A 22,680-nucleotide genomic window follows, 5' to 3' on the forward strand; every position below is an offset into this window, starting at 1 on the left:
AGGCTCCTCTTCTTACTCCGAGACTGCTCTCCACATACCTTTGCAAAGTGGTTCCCTTTACTGTAGTATGTCAAACATGACAAAATGTTCAGCTGTCTGCATGCAGACTGCCACCCACCCCACTGGTTGCTTCACCACATGAATCTGCCTGAATGTTCTCACTGTTTCTCCTTTAGGGAATTTACAATCTAGTTATAAAGCCCAAATGCAATCTTACCATTCTCTGTATGTTCAGCTATTAACACAACAGGCTTCCAATGCATGACTGAGTCTTTTAAAAGCCACTGTAAGACAAATATCACAACCACATCTAGAGAATAAAGATTTTTAGAAACTCCACTTCCATGCCATAAAATAAATTAAAAACATCATAATGCACATTGTAAACACTAACTGGCAATGTTGACTTCTAAGTCTGAAAGGGTATGGTTATTATGTCTCATATCTTAAAAGTTCCATTGCTGAAATTCCATTTGATGTAGACAACCAGAATAATTCAGGTTGGAAGGGACCTCTGGGAGTCACCTTCTTCAACTCCTGGCTAAAAGAGACACAACTGCAAAGGTAGATCAGGGTGCTCAGGCTTTTGCTAGTCAAGTTTCATAGTCTCTCTAGCTAATGACTTAGCCATTCTAATTCTGCATGTTTTTTCCTTCATATCTGGTCAGAATGCCCCTTGCTGCAGTTGTAACCATTGCCTCTCATCTCTTTGCTGTGCACCTCTGAGAAGAATTTGACTCCATTTCTCTGTAGCTAATCAACAGATAGACAGTTGACAACAGCAGTAAGGTCCCCTCTCCGCTGAACAAATATATATGCATGTATTTAAAGCTAAATTTTGTTCAATTACACTTTCCAGGAGCATCTGATTGCACATAAAAAAACTAATGTTACATTCATGAATACAGCGTAATATAATTTCCCTAGAAAATACAGTGATGATAAGGTTAATTATCATTTTAAACCTGGTAATTTACCATTCCCTTGTTTTTGCCTTTGCTAACAGGCTGAAAAAACAGAAAACAAGGCCAAGACTCTGCTAATTACATGCAAAAATATTCATGTCCACAATATACTCAGCACAGGTCAAGACCCATGGTTTTTCTTTCAACTTCACCAATTAGATTGGAAATAAATATTTTTGATGTGTAAGTAGAATTCACTTCGTCAGCATATGTATAGTTCATTGAAATATTCCTAGAAGTAACATTCTACAGTTTATATTTATGGTTGCTCATAATAGAACTGACTAAACTGGCTTAGGGGAAGTTATTACTAAAAGATATGAAGTCAGTTGTGGCAGTATTTAAGCTATACTTTGTCCAAGAACACACTGTATGAAATATCCCATAAAATAAAATATCACCTCAGTATTTCCCAGATTGTACACAAAATAAAAGCAGCCTAACTGCACAAAAGGCTAAAATGTACTTAGATATCTTTTTGAGCACTCAAAAACTACAGAACCAATTTCATTTGTTTAATAGCTTATGTCCAGGACTTTAAGAAAAAATAAAATAAAAAAAAGTATCAAGCTTCACTGCATTCTAGGTTTCAAGCATTGCTGAATCATATTACAACATGTTACGTACGTTTCTCTGTTACAGCTTTCATTCTATTGCAGGCAATAGATCTTAGCACTGGAATATGCAAGCTTTGATGTTAAGGAACTGGATATCCTTAAAAGAAAATGGTTTCCTATGGAGACGAAAGGGTAAGCTGATCTCCAGAGTTGTTCTACAACAAATATTTTTCATTAGTCCCTCTTTCTAAGTACAGAACAACTTCATTATAGCAGTTGATATGGCATCTTTAGACCCAAAACATGTACTATTCACGATTCAAGCAAAGCAATATGAAAGGTAAGATCCTGATCTAGTGAGAAGTTTACCTTAAACTGAATATAGTATTTCATCAGTTCAGCACTCAGCATTTCATTAGTTCAGTGGAACCTAAGTTTAAGTACTTTGATACATTATCTTCTTTAGCAATCACAGTGGTGCCTTGGCTTCCTCAAGTCCTTCACCTTCAAGAAAGGAAGTTACTTTCAACAAACTATCACTTTACTTTCAGTTTAACTGTCATCTAAAGCTTTGAGCTATCTTTTTCAGCAGATTGAGTACACATTAAAAATTATGGTCCATCTATACTTATAATCAAAAATACACTTGATATTTTCATGCAAGGATAACCATATGAATACTTTTTTTTATCCTATACCATCACAGATGTTCAGCTGGAATTTACTTAAGAAGATGTTTAATCTGAATACACTATAGAGAATGAGCACTGCAATTCCTCATTAGTTGCTGAAACAATCACATTTCCTGTGACTTCCAGCAAAGAGATTGTGTAGACTGTTTCTCTGACTTGGAAAAACCCTTCCTAGCTCTAGATAACTACAAACAATGTCAGTCATAAATAATCAGTAATTACTTTGCAGCAGTTGGAAATGTACTGACAAAAAAAATATATCAAATATTTCCTTATCTGAGTTGTCTTTTTTTTTAAGTTAAACAAACAAACAAAAAAAAAGTTTAGGAAAAATTTAAGATACCTTTCTGTAAATACATCACAGCAGGCATTTATACCACCAGATTCTGCTGACAGTAAAGCAAGTTCCTAGCATCTAAATTATAAATATTCCAAAAGGTAGAAGTGACAATTTCTAAACCAAGGCAGGTTTCAATCTCCTTTTGGTCAACGTGACCTTCACAGGGCAGCCAGCCATCACACTGTAAGGCAGAGAGCTACAGGATCAGAGACAGCTTCCCAGACAGTCAAAGCTTGACCGCAATTTCTGCAAGCTGTCCACTTAGACCCAGGATCTCCAACATACTATGACTGCCCATCATCAAGGATAGTAGAAAAACCTATTCTATGCTGCTCCCTCTTCTATTGAATAAGAGGCAGGTAAAAATTATTTCAATTTTTAGAACAGGTTTTTTTCCCCCCTTCTCTTGTTCATATGCCTGGTCAGTAAAAAGTGAAGTAAAAATAATTGAATCATAGGAATAAATAATTTTAGTTGTGAGATTGAAAATTACTGTTAACAGTCCTCCTTCAGCAGAACACAGGTCCTCCTTATGTATTAACTAGCTGCTAACATGTTATCTGATCATCTTACAATTTAAAGACCGTAACAGAATCAGTTTTTCTCCCATCTTTCTTGCTTGCCAAAGAATCAGACATATATATATTTGGATGAAACTTCATGTGTAACTTGCTTTTATTTTACTTATTATTCACGTCCTAATCCGGCTGAGTTGCAACATAACCACAACCCAGAGTTATTCCAGTGTAATTACAGATGGGCCAAGAAATAACATACTTAAGGAGTACAGATATGTAGGTGATCCTGCATAGAACAGCTTTAATCTTGATGCTATTGAATTGGTACCGAGGTTGGCAAGATCGTAATTTCCCTCCACTTTCATTACAATATGTCTTAGTGAAATTTTATGCTATTTATTTCAACAGTAAATTCAACCAAATATCACAGGCCGTGCATCTGATTTTAATTATTTTTGTCAAGTCCCTCAATGCTGCATTTTAAGGAAAATCAAAGACTATACAAAGAACAAAAAAAGAAAACACATCAAAAGACACGGTAATAGCGATTTAGAGTTTTTCCAAGTTGTACCCTTCAGCCACTGCAAAAGCTCCCTGATGCCAAAGTAAATAGTTGCTAGGGAACAAATGGGTACCCAAGACGCACCATGTTTTGCCCCAAACCTCCCTCTCTTCCTGGAGAAAAAGACCAGAAAGACTCTTCAATCTGATATATTAACCAGTTTTAGTGGACCTCCCAACAGTGGTGGAAGTACCCCTAACTCTGAAGACACCACTTGATTTATAGGCCTAGGTAGCCATGGATGCCCACGGAAAAAGGCACAGAATCAAAATCAGATGGATTGCTCCATCCTTGTAACGTGTTCTCTGATTTTATGTATTTTGCACATGTTACAGAAACTTCTTTGTCTCCTTGCGTATATGTTAATAGCCTCATTTTCACTCAGGTATGCTTTGTATTTGTGCTTAGTGGAATTAGAGAAAAATAGAGAAGGATGGAAGGGATCCATGTAAGCCTTGACTACATCAATTGTTATTCGCACTATCGATTTATTGTTACTTCTAATTGTTGTCTGTTATTATAGGGAAAGATGTTTCGGAGATCCTTCTCCCTGATCTTCATCCTTTACCTTAAAGGACAGGGAAAGAATTCTCCAAAGTAAAGGTTGGAGGTCGCCTAGGGTGCAGTGATCATGAGATAAACTATTTTTAATCCTTGGAGAAACAGAGAGGGGTTAGTAAAACTGCCAACCTAGACTTCACAGGGCTAACTTTGACCTGCTCAAAAGACTGATTAACAAAATCCCTTGGGAGGCTGCCTTGAAGGTTATGGGAGTCCAGGAAGGCTGGACATACTTCAAGAGAGAAGTCTACAAGGCACAGGAGCAGGCTGTTCCCACGTGCCGGAAAACAAGCAGGCGGGGAAGGAGACCGGCCTGGATAAACAGGGACCTTTGGCTGGATCTCAGGAACAAAAGAAGAATCTATGACCTTTGGAAGAGAGGCCGGGTCTCTCATGAAGATTATAAAGATGTAGTGAAGTTATGCAGGGAGAACATTAGGAAAGCCAAAGCGCAGGTAGAGCTCAACTTGGCTACAGCTGTTAAGGACAATAAAAAACGTTTCTATAAATTTGTTAACAGCAAAAGGAGGATTAGGGAAAATCTCCCTCCTTTCCTGGATGCAGAGGGAAACATGGTAACTAAGGATGAGGAAAAGGCTGAGGTGCTCAACACTTTGCCTCAGTCTTTAGCAGTGGAACTGGCTGTTCCCTGGACACCCAGCCTCATGAGCTGGGAGATGGGGAGGGGAAGCAGAATGAGGTCAGCACAGTTGAAGAGGAGGTGGTCAGAGACCTGCTGCACCACTTGGATGCACACAAGTCTGTGGGACTGGATGGGTGACACCCAAGGGTGCTGAAAGAGTTGGCAGATCTGCTCGCCAAGCTGCTGTCCACGATTTACCTGAAGTCATGGCTAACTGGGGAGGTCCCATTGGACTGGAGGGTGGCAAATGTGACACCCATCTATAAAAGAGGCAGAACAGAGGATCCAGGAAACTATAGACCTGTCAGCCTGACCTCGGTGCCAGGGAAGGTCATGGAGCAGGTCATCTCGGGAGCCATTAAAAGTCATATAAGGGACAACCAGGGGACCAGGCCCAGTCAGCATGGGTTTATGAAAGGCAGGTCCTGCCTGACAAACCCAATCTCCTCTAGGACAAAATGACCCAACTATTGGACAAGGGAAAAGCTGTGGATATTGTCTACCTGGATTTTCAAGAAGCATTCGACACCATTCTCCATAGAATTCTCATAGAAAAACTGGCCGACCATGACCTGGATGAGTGAACGGTCTGCTCATCATCAGTGCATCCATCAAGCACTGACTGGATGGACAGTCCCAGAGAGTGGTGGTCAATGAAGCTAAATCCAGCTGGTGGCCGGTCACAAGTGGTGTTCCTCAGGGCTCGGTGTTGGGACCATTTCTGTTCAGCATCTTTATTCATGATCTTGACAAGGACATAGAGTGTATCATCACTAAGTTTGCAGATGACACCAAGTTAAGCAGGAGTGTCGATCTGCATGAGGATAGGGAGGCTCTACAGGGAGACTTGGATAGATTGGATCTGTGGGCCAATGTTAACGGGATGAGCTTCAACAAGGCCAAGTGCCAGGTCCTGCACTTGGGCCACAAGAACCCCCTGCATGGCTACAGGCCTGGGGAGGTGTGGCTGGAGATCTGTCTGGAAGAGAAGGATCTGAGGGTTCTAATTGACAAGCAGCTGAACATGAGCCAGCAGTGTGCCCAGGTGGCCAAGAAAGCCAATGGCATCCTGGATTGGACTAGAAATAGTGTGACCAGCAGGAGTAGGGAGGTGACAGTCCCCCTGTGCTCTGCACTGGTGAGGCCACACCTGGAGTATTGTGTCCAGTTTTGGGCACCTCAACACGAGAGAGATATCGAGGTGCTGGAGCGAGTGCAGAGGAGGGCAACGAAGCTGGTGAAGGGCCTGGAGAACAAACCCTGTGAGGAGTGATTGAAGGAGCTGGGACTGTTTATTTTGAGGAGGAGAAGGCTGAGGGGAGACCTCGTCACTCTCTACAATACCTGAAAGGACATTGTAGAGAGGTTGGTGCTGGTCTCTTCTCACAGGTAATTAGTGACAGAACAAGAGGGAATGGCTTTAAACTGCAACAGGGGAGGTTCAGACTGGACATTAGGAAAAAATTTTTCACAGAAAGAGTGGTCAGTCAGTGGAATAGGCTGCCCAGGGAGGTGGTGGAGTCACCATCCCTGCATGTGTTTAAGGGTCATTTGGATGAGATGTTGGGGAATATGGTGTAGGGGAGAACTTTTTAGAGTAGGGCTGATGGTTGGACCCAATGATCCCAAGGGTCTTTTCCAACCTGAGTGATTCTGTGAAATTTTTCCTGGAATTTGATTGAAGGTTTCACACACATCTGGGATAATAGACATCTGAGTGTTTGCATAGCATTACCAAAATCTTTTGATAATGGAATTCAATTTGGCCTCATTAATCTAAACATCAACAAACTTGTGAAAAGGACTCTTGTCTGTGGTAATATTTCATGCAGATCAAATTTCTCCTGGAACACTGCCTCCAGGGGACCTTTTCACAGCTCTAAAAACTCCGTTTGACAATTCAGAGATTTTTCTTCTTCCCCGAGGAGGAAACCTTGAATCTCATCACTTATGGAAAAGTGAGTGTTGGGAATGGGAGGAAAGAAGATTTTGAAAGGATACTAGAATACAGTGTGTCTCCTTTAAATATACAACCCAATTAAATTGTACCAGTGGTGCAGGCAACACACTGGAAACTTTATTTCTGAGAAATAAATTCCTTACCCCATGAGGATAATTAATTGTAAATTGTTAAGAACTTTTACTCAAGACATGTGCACTTGTTGAGGTTATCCTAATTTTGGATACCTAAATCAAGACACACCCTGTAATTAAATGACCAATAAGGGTAAGGTAATTGGATAATATAATTTGGTAAACGATGATGAGTGCAGCATCCTCTGCCATGACTTCTCCTTGCACCCTCTGAGTGTATTTTGAAAAACTGGAAAAAATTTGGAGGACATCCTCTAAAGAAAAAAATGGAAAGATATTGTAATCAGTGGTGGCCACAGTATTTTTTGGATGGTGGGGAAGATGGCTTGTAAACATTGGATTTACGATTTTGTCAGTATTTTTTTTTTCAGTTAGGATAAATATTGCTATAGTGAAATGTATGATCTCTTGTATTGTTTCCTCTCTTTCTCCTTCTGTTCAATATATCCAGATTACCGCCCTTGGCAATGACTACCTCGAAGTTTTGCTGAATGTTTGAGTCACAGGGTGGTGGTGTGAGGAACTGAAGGAGATAATGCCTCGAACATTCATCAACACAGAAGACTCAAGGACAACCTGTGGCCTTTGTACTTATCCTAAGGAATTAATTATCTGCCTAGGGAAGCACAGAGTGTATCGAAGGGTGCATGGCTTCACTCCCTTGCAGCTGTATAGCCAAATTCACTAGACAAGCCTCAAAGAGGGAAGACACAGACTGAGTAAAACTGTATGTTCAGGTTAAGGCCTACACTTTAATTTATGATTATAACCTTGAAGAAGAGCTAAAAGACTTATAAGAGAGAAAATCACCCAGCACCAGATGGAGCTAGAGGCTGGATAATTGCCCAAGAAGCAAAAAATGAGGAATAGGTAAAGGTAGTAGGGGGAGATGGAAGACCACTGACTTAATTGGACAAAAGTGTTAATTGTAGACCTTTTCCCCTCAACACATGCGCAGAACCCATGCTCCATCTTTTCCTCATCTCTCATGCAAATGAGACCATGGAATACCTGCCTCTCTTTGTCTAGTATTCAAATCAGCCAATAAGATGAACTTAAAAAGAAAATAGAAAACTTTGCTGGGTGTGCATCTACCACACAAGATTACCAGACCCGAGACAATGCTGCAACCTGGAGTGGTGAGCCAGATTCTCTAACTCTCTTTCTCACTCTTCCCTTCCTTTTCTTTCCTTTCTTTTCTGTCTTACAGATTTTTCAATAAGAGGCCACATAGCTTATGTGGTGACCACATAGCCACCTTTTCCAAATTTAAGTTGTTTCTATGCAAGTAAAACATTTTAACAGGTCATTTGGTGTTATTTCACCTTAACTTAACACAAGGGGATCACAAAACCTTTACAATGCTCTGGGCTCCCAGTCTGGGTTGTAACAGTAGTAAAGTTCTAGATCCACTTACATCTTATCCAGTACCTGATGTAGATTTAATAATTTTATCTGACATATGCTGCTGTGACAGAATGACAATTTCTTCTTCTTTAATTACCCGTTGGCCACATTCTGGTTTATATTAGCTTAACATACGTAAGCTTAATGTTCGCTTTTGTCCGACCGGCTTAACTTGGTAATGAATGAAGTGGTAAGCTTGCAACATAGTATTCTAACGGATACTCTAATAAATATCCAACAAGCAACAATTTGTTTCTTAATTCAGTAGCAAGGTACTTAATTCAATACCAAGGCCAATAAAGTCAAAATCAACCAGAATATGAAGTTCTCACTGGCACCACTTACAACTATACAGTAGTCTTCCCAATCAGCTAACACTTCTTTCACAAATGGCCTAGGCCATCTAACTGACTTCCACATCATTAACTTTTCTGAAAAGAATATATATGTATTTTCAATTCTCCAAACTGCAATTTGACCACTAAAGAATATGTAACTTTTTGGCCTAAAGATTCTAGCCAGACTCTCTCAAGCAATGATTCTTGCAATCAAATCTTGTACACTTCCTACCCACAGACTTTAAATTCAAACTTCAACTATAATAACTTCTTTCCCTCACAACTGCTCAGTTGCCACAGTATTACAATAATTGTCTACTTAAAACTGTCCTGAGAACTTCTTAATAAAGTTGGGGATCATCTATAGTATCTGAAAACCTTCTTTAGAAAATGGATTTTACTTACTTCATAAATACAAGATGCAAGTCTTTCACCAACAGTACTAACAGACTCATATAGAGTACAATATCTACTCTAAGAATAGATTACAACACATATAATAAAAGTAGATTTACATATTTGATTTTTATCAGGAAAAGACATCAGGGGTTTTTTTCCCAGCTAAAAGAACAGAATAGGAAAAGATTTTCTTAGGTCACTGAGGCACAGAAACTAAAGTGATTATTTAGCTTCTGTGTCAACACAACCTCCTTTGCAGTGTCCTACCTGCCAGAAGACAGATGACTTGGTACAGGGACCTAAACACAAACAAAAATAGAATAGAAATTGGAAGATTTAAGAAGGTCAAGCAGAGGTATTCTTAAAAAGTTGTTCAGAATTTTAGTCAGAAAGAAGTTTTCTTAAAAATAATGCAAGAATAGTTAAATATCCGTTCATGTTACATCTATCAGAATTTAGTAGAAAGTCTTTTCATAATTACAACTACTGATTCAAATTCAAGGCAGTTCCTTCAATAAATACCTTATTCCTGATTCTTATTTTACTAGGCTAGTCTTATTAATGAAATTCCATTTAGTGGTATTTTATGAATATTGTATATTTACTTTGCATCATCTGAGAACTCTCTTGTTTCCATCAACTGAGCAGGACCACATTCCTTCAAAATTTGGATTTTTCAGGTTTGTGTGAATAGGCTGAAACTTGCTGAACCATCACATAAAATCATCATGGCAACTATCTTTTCCGAGTCTCATTTCTGAACAGATGTCAGTAACAGACACCGCTGCAGACAACCTCCCATGCAGTACCTCCAGAATGTTCATTTGCACTGAATTTTTCAGAGCTCAAACACACATATCCTTACACAGGCTGAAAGGCCTGAACATAATCTTACAGTCAGAAGAAGCAGTGACAGAAGCCACTTAATATTATTCATCAAAACAGAAGACAGGAAGTATGGGGATTTTTTTTAAATGTCAAGGAATTTTCTATGTAAAGAGTTGGGTTTGTACTTAAAGCAATTAGGCTTCTATATAAGAATTTAAAAGAAGCTGACAAAACATACATTTATTTCCTTTTTATTATAGTTGACCTTCAAAAACATGTTTTTAAATATACTGCCCATTTCCATTTAGCTACTGTAGTTCAAAATTTTACAAGCATGTTACCGTTCAGAATGTATGGAACAAACAGCATTGGTTCTCAATCTTTTTCCAGATTAAATGAGCACAGCTATTTTTATTTAACATAAAAGCACATGTTCTAAATTAGAAATGGAGGGACACCTAGCAACCGACCCAGCAAGTCGGTTCCTGCTCTCAGACACACCTTGGAGTGTCTTCTGTTACAGAAGTTAACACAACCTCCAAATGCTAAAATTAGAATCTGTGAATATTTACAACCTTGAAATTTCATCATTCAAAATCTAACAGCCCTATTTATACTGCAGTCATTGTTAAAGCCTCTGTTAAAAATCTATTAACCAAGAACAAGACAGTGTCCAAACTTTATCTAAAAAACATTTTAAATGTCTGAATTAATACTGTTGTGCATTCATTTCAAAAGCTTACTTAAATTTTGTCATATCGATAGAACACCCATTCTACATACACATACTGATTTTGCAATCTTCTACATGTTACAATGATTTTTTTCTACATTGAGACAGAAATTTTGGAATAAAAAGAGGGCACGATTTTACAATCAGGATAAGGTTTTCAGTGGAGGCAAGGAAAATTAATTCTAGAGCTATAAATCACTCTTTGACAACACCTTTTTAGAACAGTGCCTGGATTTGTACACAGTAGAAATCAAATTACATATAGGTAAATTGGCAAAAAAGTCCATTAATATGCAATAGAAGAACACTATCTCCATTACTACCAGGTAGTAGAATTGCAGCATATATTCCCAAGCACCTGCATGAGCTGTACAGCCCACACTGATGCACACCGCTATAGCTACAATGCTGTTGGGCACACAAACTGTACAGAGTAAAACCAGCTGGGAGAAGGCTACTCACCTTGTAACTCATTCCGCAATACCTGACAAAGCTCTACATAACTGTTGGTATCTACCACAGCAGAGATCTTACAGAAGAAAATGCCCACTTCACCACAAAAGTTATTGAAAGACCAAGGTCTGCATGGCAAAAATATGCATTAATTTATCTTTTAAAGATGACCCTATGTGCTACATGACTATGTTCTCTCTTCGAAGAGAAATAAATGCATTTCCAAAACAAAGAAAATAAACACATGCCAAAAAAAAGTCTATTAAGAGATGCAAAGGTACTATTCAGGAACACGTAATAACCAAAATTATTTATTGAAAAAATATTCCTGTTTTGATTTTTTAATTTATTAAGTCCCAGTCATATAGCAGTATCTAAATTAAGCACTCAAGCAAGTGATCAAATTAAGGATGATATTAATTTCACTTAGTTCTGAATGTGAGTTCAAAACTTATAATATCTAACACTGAGGTCTCTTAATTTTGGTATCAATAAACATGAATTTGAGCTAAAAGGAAAAAGTTAACTGAAAACATCTTCTAAAAAGCTGAGGTGACATTTAACTATTTGTAAAGCTCTAAACTGCAAGTAAACAAATTGTTCTTTGCTGTCAACTTATTCACTCCATTGGTTTTATCTGACTTTAATATCATACTTCAAAGGACTGATGTCATTTAAATGTCATGTCTAAAACCAGGTATATGTATGTGTGTGCACACAGGGTGGCTAACTTCACAGTTGTGGTTGTGATGCATAGTTACACCTACATCAGATGTAGAGACAAGGATGACAGAGACACATGACATGTTTGCATAAACATGCAGTCTTCATTAATACCTTAACCAGACAAACGCCACCAAGTGCTTGGGGACAGGGTGCTCATTTGTAATCAAAGTCAGAAAATAGCAAATATATATAGACGTTTGTCAAGAACTAGATTAGATGAGAGAGGAAAAACTTTTGGATCTGCAAGCAGTATCACAAGCATACTCACAGGCTGATTGATCCTCTCTTGGGGCATCCAGGGATAACCAAAATTAACTCATCTCTTTGCTCCAAGGTTTGGCTGTTGGCCAGCTGGACTTTGCCAGAAGGGATCTCAACAATCCCTTTTAAGAACTACGATAGAAACAGAACTGTCCTGGTTCAGCTAGGATAGGGTTAAGTTTCCCCAGCACGGAGAAGGGATCTCCAGCCGGGTTATTCATACCATGCTGACGTCAGGTCCGGCGTGGCAGCGTGGGAAGCTTTTCCTTTGTGGCGCTTGTCGCGGGAAGCACGTGCGGCGGGCTGGCTGTGTCCATTGCGCTATTTCTCTGTATATCTTTTGGCTTGTTCACTGTTATTACTGTTTATTGTTGTTGTTATTGCTATTGTTGTTATTCAGATTGTTTATTACACTGTTGTATTAAATTTCTCCTTATTTCAACCCCAGGGTTTGTGCCCTACTTGTGTCTGAGGGTAGGGGAGGGACAACGGCAACGTGGTCTCTGGTCCCACCAGAGCCTAAACCAGCACAAGCACCCATCCAGAATGACACAGTATTTCTGATGCATGAAGAAAGCAAAGAGTTTGGATGGCCCTCATCAAACTGCCACGAAGGAATATCTGACCTCAGCTCTTGCTTTGCAAAACACCACCCTCCCACAACCTCGTAGCTATTTTCTACTCTGACACAAGTAAAACTAATGTGTATACATAGGATATCTATTCACTAGTGAGTTATAGAAATCATAGGTAAACCATCTAAATGAAAAGAATAAAAATGTTAACCTTTTACACAACTAAAGTTTCACGTACCAAAAGTTGTCTCAAACGACTCACTTGGATACAAAAATCACATCTAGACACTATATCCTGCAAGTCTTTACCACACAATTAAAAACTTTACATCACAATAAGCTAGTAGGCCAAAGCTGCTTCTAACGAACCCATATCATGAAGTACTTAACAACTTAAAAGTTGTTACCAATATATAAAATATCCTTCAGTATTTTCATATCAAAACTATTCAACAGATTGTTACATTAACTTCCTTTGTATTGTTCTTAAAGAAATTTTTGAATGTTCTAGTCTGATTATTCAGTGTACTTCCCCAAAGATTAAGAAAAACCTCAATAAAGTGCATAAATACAACGTGACTTCTGCCATATGGGTGTACATAAGCTCCACCACCAGTAACAGGCAAAATTTTCAAAACATACAAAAAGCCAACAGCATCTAAAATATTAGCTATCATGCCCAAACATACAGAAAAGTGAAAGCAATTAATGCAGATGATTAAGATGGTACCACAAACCTTCCAGAAGTATAATAAGAATTAAACTATTCATGCAGTTTTCTGATCAGACATGCTCATCTTCTGTTCAGTCTATTAATTACTAATCAGTTACATTCACTGTTTTAACAGTCACCAGAGCATGACTTGGGCAGAGGGATGCACACACAGGCAGAATCAAATTTTACAAGCAGTGACTAAGTGACCTGGAATTGGAGTCATTTTGCAATATCAGGTGTTGCAAACATGAATAAATTCATATTTGTAGCTAGACCATTTACAGAAAATCTTACATGCCAGACAGTAAGACAGACCATAAAGTAATTTTAAGTTTCCAACAAAAGAAGACTACATGAGAAAGTTTGCTTTAAGAGCTGGTAGTGATAATACAAATTACCAGTAATAAAAATTACCACTACAGTGAAGAGGTGGAGAAAAACATGGGACAATTAGAAGAGAGATAATGACAAAAAGGAAGCCAGACAACATAGCTTCCAGACAGTTCTGTTACAATCTACATATTGTGCGTTTCACTTATAAAAGTAGAACCTTAAGCCTAAACTACCCAAGCATGTAATATGAGTATGTATTATATCATTGTGTCAGTTATACACATTTTGACATTCCATTTCTTTATTACATTAAGGCTAAAATGGAGTTTCTGTCCTCTACTTGTTTTGTATATTTTCAACAGCGAAACACTGCCACCTTTTGGCTTGATACATAGACCTCCCCATTATATTTGTAAAATTTTTTTCTACATTTGTTTTTTATAGACAGTTGAATCCTTGTGATCTTATTTAAAATTTTATTCAGTAGTCATATTTCTCCAGGGAGAAAAAAAGTTAATATTAATTGGTAAAGAAACACTATTTTTCTCACAAATATGACGGCATAGCCACATAATGCTTTATCTATTTTCTCTCTTCATCTCACAGCTCTTTTTTCTTGGCAGTTTTGGTACACATATATCCTGTATCAAATAATATCTTACACTGCATTCCTTTCAAGTAAAAACTTGTTAATGCATTCTTTGAACATCTGAGTTTTGAAAACTGATTATAGGAATAACAATAACACATTATTAAAATTTTTATGTTCCTTATTCATATATATACTTACAGTATTCTATATTAAATATGAAATACTGAGAGATCAACATTTATATAAGCATGTATTGAAATGTATGCAAAATTACTTACACCAATGACACAATGTCCCCACGTTGTACATCATAATTTCGAATGCTCCACTGGTTCAAGAGTACTACATCAGATGCTTGTCTTCCCCCAGGATTCAAAGAAGGCTGAGAGGAGTGGGGGGAAAAAAAACAACCCAGCTTTAGATCTACATTTCCTCTATGAACCTTTCACCTAACTCTCATTCCATCAACAGGTGAAATCCATTAAAATCAGTAACAATGTACCCACTTTCTACAAAAGGACCAAAAATCTCTTGTACTCTGGGAAATATATTTCTTTATTAAATGTCATGTTACACATCATTAATTTATGACAAATGTAGTTCACATCTTCAATGCACTATTGCATACAAACTATATTACACAGGATACATACTTACGACAAGCCTGATGAAAAGAAGTGATTGCCTTCATTGCTTATCATTTAATATTAAAAATGAAGGAGAACCAAGAACACTAATTCCCAGAAAAAGTAAACTTTCTGCATGCATCTTACTAGTTATACAAACATAACACACTAAAAATGAAATACAAACTTGTAACAATATTTATCTCGGCACCCTTTGCAAAGGGAAAAAAAAGCCAAACCCTACACCTATATACAGAACATACAGCCACTGCCAGTAAATGTGGGCCTTCCATACCGGGATACAAAGAAGACTGAACTCTCACAGAACCATACAGTGAAATGAGACTGTTCACTAACCTCAACATTAAAATATCCAAGTAATTAATTAGTAGAGTGTTAGGAGGTACACAGAACCATACATAATTATTTTGTGTGACGTGGTACAAATCAGGGTACCTGATCATTGCTGGCTCTGAGTTCAGCCATCGGGAACAGCAAAGGAAGGAAGTAGCCCATCACAGTAGTATCCTCATAGATTTCTGCAGGAGTTATTTCAATACAAATACTCTTTTTACCTGACAAAGTATTTAAGAGTAATCCAGACTTGTCTTTTGATAGCTTATTTCTCAATAAGCTCTTTCAGACTCTTCAAATACAATTATGGTATCTCCAAACTGGCCAGCAGATGACCTGTAATTTAAACTCTGGACTTAGGTGACATATATAATAAAGCAGAGCACTGAGACTAGTCAGCCCCTCATTTATAGGTATGATAGCTGCAATATTTGCTAAAATTTGGGTGAGTTTTTTCTAGAAGAGGTTTTCAATGTTCACGCTACAGTACAAATTGGCCCTCCACATGTACCACCAGACTTTCACTGCTGAGATTACCCTTCCCAGACTGACTGTACCTTTGATGAGCAAACCAACCGGAGTACAGGACTGAAATTAACTGTTCTGAACACAATTACACAGTGATAAATTTCATTGTATTTTCATTCAGTAAAACTATGCTCCCAAACCAGGATGGATACTTAGTATTTATTTTTAACTTCAGAAGTGATTTAAAAGTGCTGATATCTCATTACTACAGTTTCCTCATTCATCTTTTCTTTGCTAACCAGACTGGTTGATAAAGACCAACGGGACTTGTGAAAAACTAGCTTTTGAATGTGCAAGAAGTACTGATTTGCTGGGGTCCTGAGTAGGTGTAATTCACATGAACTGTAAGCAATACGATAGGTCAAAAGAATAGATATGACGGGGGTGGGAGGGGGGAAGCGACATTTGTTTAGTTAAACAGCAAACAAGGCTAGTTACTATAGCACAAATTTCTAGTCAAGCAAAGTCTGCAGATCAAAGATCACCTGAACATCCACAGAGATACAGTCTGAGTCTAAGCTATAAGTATATTAACACTCCTTGCTATTTTATCTACTAGAGTCTATTCACTGCAAGAGCCACATAAATTAAAAAAAAAAATTAAAAAAATAAAAAAAACAGGAGCTAATTAGCAGACATTTGATTATTTTTTTTTTTATTCAGGATTTTTGCAGAATTATTTTCCACCTTCATAGCATCTTCCACCAAAGGATAGTATCTTTACATACAAATTCACAAACAATTCAGTCATACTTGTTTTACCAAATGCAGGCACATATGGGTCAGAAGCTAGCAACGGTACTAAATATAAAGCAAAGAGGCCAGTCTTACAAAGCAGGAATCATACATATGGTATATTCTAAAAAAGTAAACTGCTTGGTACTCAAAACTATGTACCTTAGAAGGCCAAAAGAGAAGGTCAAAACAAATAGAAATTTTAAACTCACTGCTCCAAAAGACAATGTATTTCACAGCTGATACTTAGAATACATGAGTGTTCACAAACAATTCCCTCAACTAAATCTATACCAACTTCATCTTACAGAGAAATACATCAAGTAGTTACAGTATTGCCCTAGTTGCATTATCCCAGTTGACTCCTACTGTTACCTGTATTTAAACAAAGGAAATGTTTTAGAGTTTAAATACATTTAGATATTGCATAATCTTTTTAACTTGAAGTACTCTAAATGTAGTACCATATTGCTGCCTGTTTTTAACAATACATTGCTCATGTGGTTTTGACAGTGGTTATCCAAGCCATTACATATTAGAATTGTTTGAGAGAAATATGACAATGTAGAATATTTTTTTCTTACCCACAAAACAACCTGACATACTCAAAATGCACAGACAAAAATATTATCTTGGTAGAACAAATGTAAGGAAAACTAGAATGAGGCAACTTTCATTCTACATCAACAATTATATTATTCCATTAAAAAAAAAATCCTCTAAATTTTTCAGCAGTAGCATACATTGTGATTCCACAACAAAAAGTATAGAAAGAATTCAGTGCACTGTGTTCAGAGACAACTTATTCCCCATGACATTTCTACTAGTAGTAAAGTCTCAGGTCCAGCAAAACAAAAATATAGCTTCTGAAAAATAGTCAACAATAAGCTCACAAGAGCTCTTTACTTTTATCAGAAACAAAACAATACAGGGGCTTCTTCCTTCCTCTAGCTTCAAGCATTGTAACTTGTTCGCCCAAGTTCTTGGCATAATAGCCTGCTACAACTGAGACACACAGGTCTTAATTTAGAACTGTGGTGCAGAAGTCACAGAACATTCACTCTTTCCAATTACTAACTAATCTAATGCTAAAAGCATGCAAATTGAGATCCCCAGCCATACGACGAAGCCTCACAGGACACAGGGTTCCATAAGTAGGAGGGTAAAAGCATGCCCTTCTACTATAAATAATGATTAACTTGATAGTTGTTATGCTGCTGCTAGTGAATACCAGAAGGTCACACTTATTTGCTTATAGCTTGGGGAACAGAAAGAATATTCACTTGAGCTCACAGGCTTAGGTACAGTAATCCTAATAATAAAGTTAGGAGAAACTGCCACAGAATAATTACAAATACTATTACACATAATGGAATAAAACATTCAATAATGTTTGCTGCCGAAACAAGCATGCTTCGTCAGAGATCGCTGGTCAGGCCACTTGCTATAATCCTTGGTATTGAGCTGTTTGCAATAGAACTTGCATATCAAATTGCACATATGCTCCCATCTTCCACCTCACTTGAAAACAGTCCATTTGATTTAATGAATTTACAAATTTATATATCCATGGGGGATTCCCTTTTCCACATCGTTATGTACAAAGAGTTCGTAATACCAGACAAGCAATGAAACTCAATAGAAGAAAACATAACTGGATATCAAGATGTCCATATGATAACAAACATTTTAAACTACACAGCCAGCATTAGAAAAAGAATCTCAAGAAATTCACAACAGCCAATTAAGAAATCATATTAGCAGTTGTGTCACATTCAGTGTGGTAAACAGATTACAACTCACTCAAAACCCACTATTAACAAAATGCTAGATGAGCACATTAGTCTGTAAAATCCTAAGCAACAAAATCACCTCATGTGAGAATTAAAAAAAAGTCATTTTGGAAAGAAGAAAGAAGGTAATGAAACAATTTTTAAATGTTAAAATTATAAACTGCAACAGTTCACAGTTATTCCCTATAGGTTAGAGATAATACCCATATATACGGAAGTCAGCACAAGTGAAAAAATTATGACAGATGGCTGAAAGCACTGTAGAAACACAGGATCAGCTTGAGACAATGAAATACATGAAGTCTGTCTTAACTGATTTGGAATAAATCAGAAAATTTCTATTTTCATTAGAACCTTTATTCAGCATGCTTGCCAGGGTGTCAAAAAGTATTACCATCGTCAGTAACTATGACGCAGCAGTAAGGCTGGTCCAAACCACAAGCAGAAAGTGAGAAGGGAGAGACCGTGGAACAGAGAATGAGTGTAGGAGAACGAGCATGACACAGAAATATTTATTCCTTGCTTCTTGTCAGAACTTTTAATTTCAGGCTCAGCAGGAACCACAATGATGAGTACACAAAGCCAACTAGACATTTTAGAGGTCTATTACAAACAAATTATTGGGAATCATACCATGATATCTTCAAACTGAAACAAAATATTACTGGAAGCATATGATTAAAGGATACATGAGTACATGCTGACTGAACTTCACTCTCCCTCACACCCATAGCTTTCAGATCCATTCAACATATATCATTTCAGAGAATACAGCAGGTAGACAGATTTGCAACACAATGACCAGTACTCTTTCAGCCTACTGTGCAAGAGAGAGGGATACATTCCTTATAATTATGTCCTTGTTAGACTTAGTTAGGCGTCTAATAAATCTTGGCAAGGAAATTAGTATCTTATTAAAAGCACTAGGAAGTGGGTTTTTTGTAGTCTGAAAAATATCCCTATGCATAGAAGTTTAAAACAAACTTCTATTTCAGTGCTACAGTCCAGAATAAAACCAGAGAGATAATTTCACAGACACTGTAATGTCAGTGAAATTAGAAATGTGAGCTTTTAAGCTACCAATACTTCAATCAACAGAGGGAATGCTTAATCAACAGACACATCAGGGGAAAAGCTTTTAATCACCCAGTGAATAAATATTGCTTTCCCTAGCCACTACGAAGAATGCATACCCTTCTTTGTCAGGTTGAATAAATCTCAACAAGTAACTGTAATGTTTTTCAAATCTTCCATGGGGTAGCCACAGTCCACTATGTCCTTCAAGTGAGTATAGAAGCAACACTCCAGAACAATACCAGAGCACTCCCTAACACTTGAGACTTTGACTTCAAAGGAAACAGAAAATTTAGGTCTTGACCAGAGGGGCTGAACAAACTTGTGAAGTAGGGAAACCTAGAAAATTTCTTTCCAGCTACTGAGATAAAACTATCCAAACAAGAATGGATGTCAAACAGAACATTATGACAGAGACAGAGAAGACCAAACAATGAAAGGCAATGTGGCACGCTAAAAAAACAACCTTCAAAAATTAAATGCTCGTTATGCTCACTAGTAGGAACAAGGAAAAAAACAACACAAAGCAGCCAGACAACCAATACCCCCCAAAAAACACTAAAACCATAAAATCCAAGATGCATCTGCATCTTGAATGCTTCATATGACTCTAGATCCTAACAGAAGCAAAAAATGAGGAGACAGAAAACGGGGGAGTTGTATTCATCTGGTTGATTTTGTACTTCACAATGCTGTGGTATATTTCAAGTTCTCCTGTCTCAAGATATTAAAAAGAGAATGAAGCTGGTTTTCCCAGCTTTCCACTCCTCTCCTCCTTTTGAGAGCTAATTTCTGGCTCTGCAACTGTAAACCGTAAGATTCTCCTACTTTTGACTGGTCATCAATGATGTGACACCTCTAACTTCTGATCTTGGATTGCAGAATTACTGGAGTATGATGATTTTACTTTGGTCCCTGTTCTTGAGGTCAGAGCCTTCTAGACCAGCTGAGGTTTCCTGACAGAGGTTAAACACCAGACTACAAACTGACACAAAAGGCACAACACCACCTTGCTATTCCCTCCTCCTCACCTCATGCTTTTTATAGCATTAAACACAAATCAAGCAAGCCCAGGTTCTAGCCCACATTTTGACTGCATGACTGCTGCACAATTCAAACTCCAGCAGCTGGTCTTGATTGCTGTGAAACCTTTCTTGAAGATTCTGAGCTTACTCAGATAATCAGAAAAGAGGGCTTGGCTTTGAGAATCAAATCTTTAGCTTTGCTAACAGGAATATTGCAACACTGGAACAAGATAAATTATAGTTATCAGTGGTGATGCACAGCAATACACAGTTCATATGATTTAAAATGCAAAGTAACCATACAAAAATAGGCTAACTACATTACAACATATATTTTTCAAGTCCCAGTAACAGAGGAAAAAAAGTAGCTCTTCACTATCATGAGTATTTATTTAGCTTCTAAATGTTGCACAGCCTAATTACATTTATCTGCTTACACTGTATTCAGTATAACAAAAGTATCATAAAAACAGTGAACTGATACTTAAGTCCTGATAAGCACAGGTATTGGTATTAAGTTCACCCCTTTTCCAGTATTCTTCACTGAAATGGCGCAATACTTGTTCATTAGTAAGAGCAAGTATAGCAAGAACCAGTTTTGCCTTATAATTACTATAATACAGCTAGTAAAAATTAATAAAGCCTCTTTGTAAATCATCAATTCAAACCCAAGAGACAAAAGGTGCTAAAAAAACAAATATTTATTTCTAAATGACTAGGAAGATAAAAAAAAAAATATATATATCTCTTTAACACTACTCATCTATATAATTTCTTTTTACTGAGACAGAATTTTGGCAAGTTTGTTCTCAAAAGCTTTTCTTTTTACATCATAAAAGTATTTGTTTAGCAAAGTCAACATTAAACTATTCCATACTACAATGTGATCATTTAGTAACAATTGAAAAAAATATTTTCTTCCACCTTACTATTGTCAGTGGACAGTGACTTTTTAATTTCCTGAGAGACAAGAAATATTTCCAGCAATACCTGCATTGATGCTCCTTCCACCCTTGCTACACAGGCAACTCTATCCAAGAAAGTCACCGTTACGGGAACAGCAACAAAGAAACCTTTAAAAAAGGCTTTAATGTATCTCTTCCCCAAACCTTGAGCCCGTGCCATAATCTGAAAAATACAAAGAAAATGGAAAAAGTTATAAAACAAATTTTAAATAACAACAACACAGCAGTAATTCAAGAGGAGCAAGAACAAATTAATTATTTTATCTGTTAGGTTCTCCCAATATCCACAGTGAAAAAAAAATGAATGTGCACATGAGAATGAAAAAGAACAGAAATCTTCATCAGAATTTAAAACTCTACAGAAGAGAGCTTGATACTTGACATTTACCCTTTAGCTAATGTGACCACTTCTTGTGATCCTGTGGTAGCAGAAGTACTTGATAAAAATGACTCAATAACAGTTCAGCTAAGCAAGAAGCAAAATGATGTAACCAGACAAAATTCTAATTATGTATTTCTTAAAAAAAACCCAAACAACTAGATTGAAACAACCAATTACAGACCATTCAGTTGGAGTTTACAATAAAAATTATGTAAATCATTTTATTTCCACACACTGATAATAATTAATTTGTGATCCCCAAAACCAGATTGTGTTACGTAAGGAAAAGCTGACGATTTGCAACACAGTATAACTTCTTTATTAAATAGTTTCACAAATAAAAATGCACAAATGCATCATTTCCACACTTGTGGTAACTGCAAACATGTAAAATCAATTCAAATTGTCATGCATGTCACAGGGACGCACAGTAACACAATGACTCCTTGTTCACTACTATCTCGGAAAGTTAAAAGTTAAAATATTGGCAGACTGAGCACCTAAGTAATGATACATGGGACTATACCACTCCAACTCACCATTTATTGTGCTATATCCCATCTGTTTATTTAACCCTGAACATTGTTTAAAAATATCTACAAAGTACACTGAAACACAAATCATTTGATTGTACTAGTTATACCTCCGAAAAGCAAGCTGAATATCCAGGTACTGCTGCAAAGGTACAAGACTATGTAACCGCAGTTTCATTATAAGAAATGCTGCCCTTCACCTACTGGCAAATACAATTTACACTGATGTTTCTACCTAATGAATCCCTGGTAGACCCCATACAAAATCAGTTTGTGGAGTCCCTGCTCCCTCTACCACATCCTAACTCTGACAGATAGTAAAAGAAGGACAAAACAGACTGTGACCTGAACTTTTGAGCCTTTCAGTGTGATT

General features: G+C 37.2%; 1 protein-coding gene across 2 annotated transcripts in view; it reads right to left on the reverse strand.

Annotated features, from left to right (window-relative positions):
- IMMP2L (inner mitochondrial membrane peptidase subunit 2) overlaps positions 1 to 22,680 on the reverse strand; it is a 497,636-nt gene that overhangs the window by 466,008 nt on the left and 8,948 nt on the right. Inside the window, exons 2-4 of one of the 2 annotated variants that reach the window (XM_074901547.1) lie at positions 21,418 to 21,555; positions 14,573 to 14,674; positions 7,944 to 7,986 (exon numbers count right to left, since the gene is read on the reverse strand). In XM_074901547.1, coding sequence (XP_074757648.1) covers positions 7,944 to 7,986; positions 14,573 to 14,674; positions 21,418 to 21,552 — 280 coding nt within the window. In that variant the 5' untranslated portion in view covers positions 21,553 to 21,555. Of the gene's footprint in view, positions 1 to 7,943; positions 7,987 to 14,570; positions 14,675 to 21,417; positions 21,556 to 22,680 lie in introns of both variants that reach the window. The other variant, XM_074901548.1, reaches the window with a different exon arrangement.

Source organism: Athene noctua, chromosome 3 (assembly GCF_965140245.1).
Source record: "Athene noctua chromosome 3, bAthNoc1.hap1.1, whole genome shotgun sequence".
NCBI classification, from domain to species: Eukaryota; Metazoa; Chordata; class Aves; order Strigiformes; family Strigidae; genus Athene; species Athene noctua.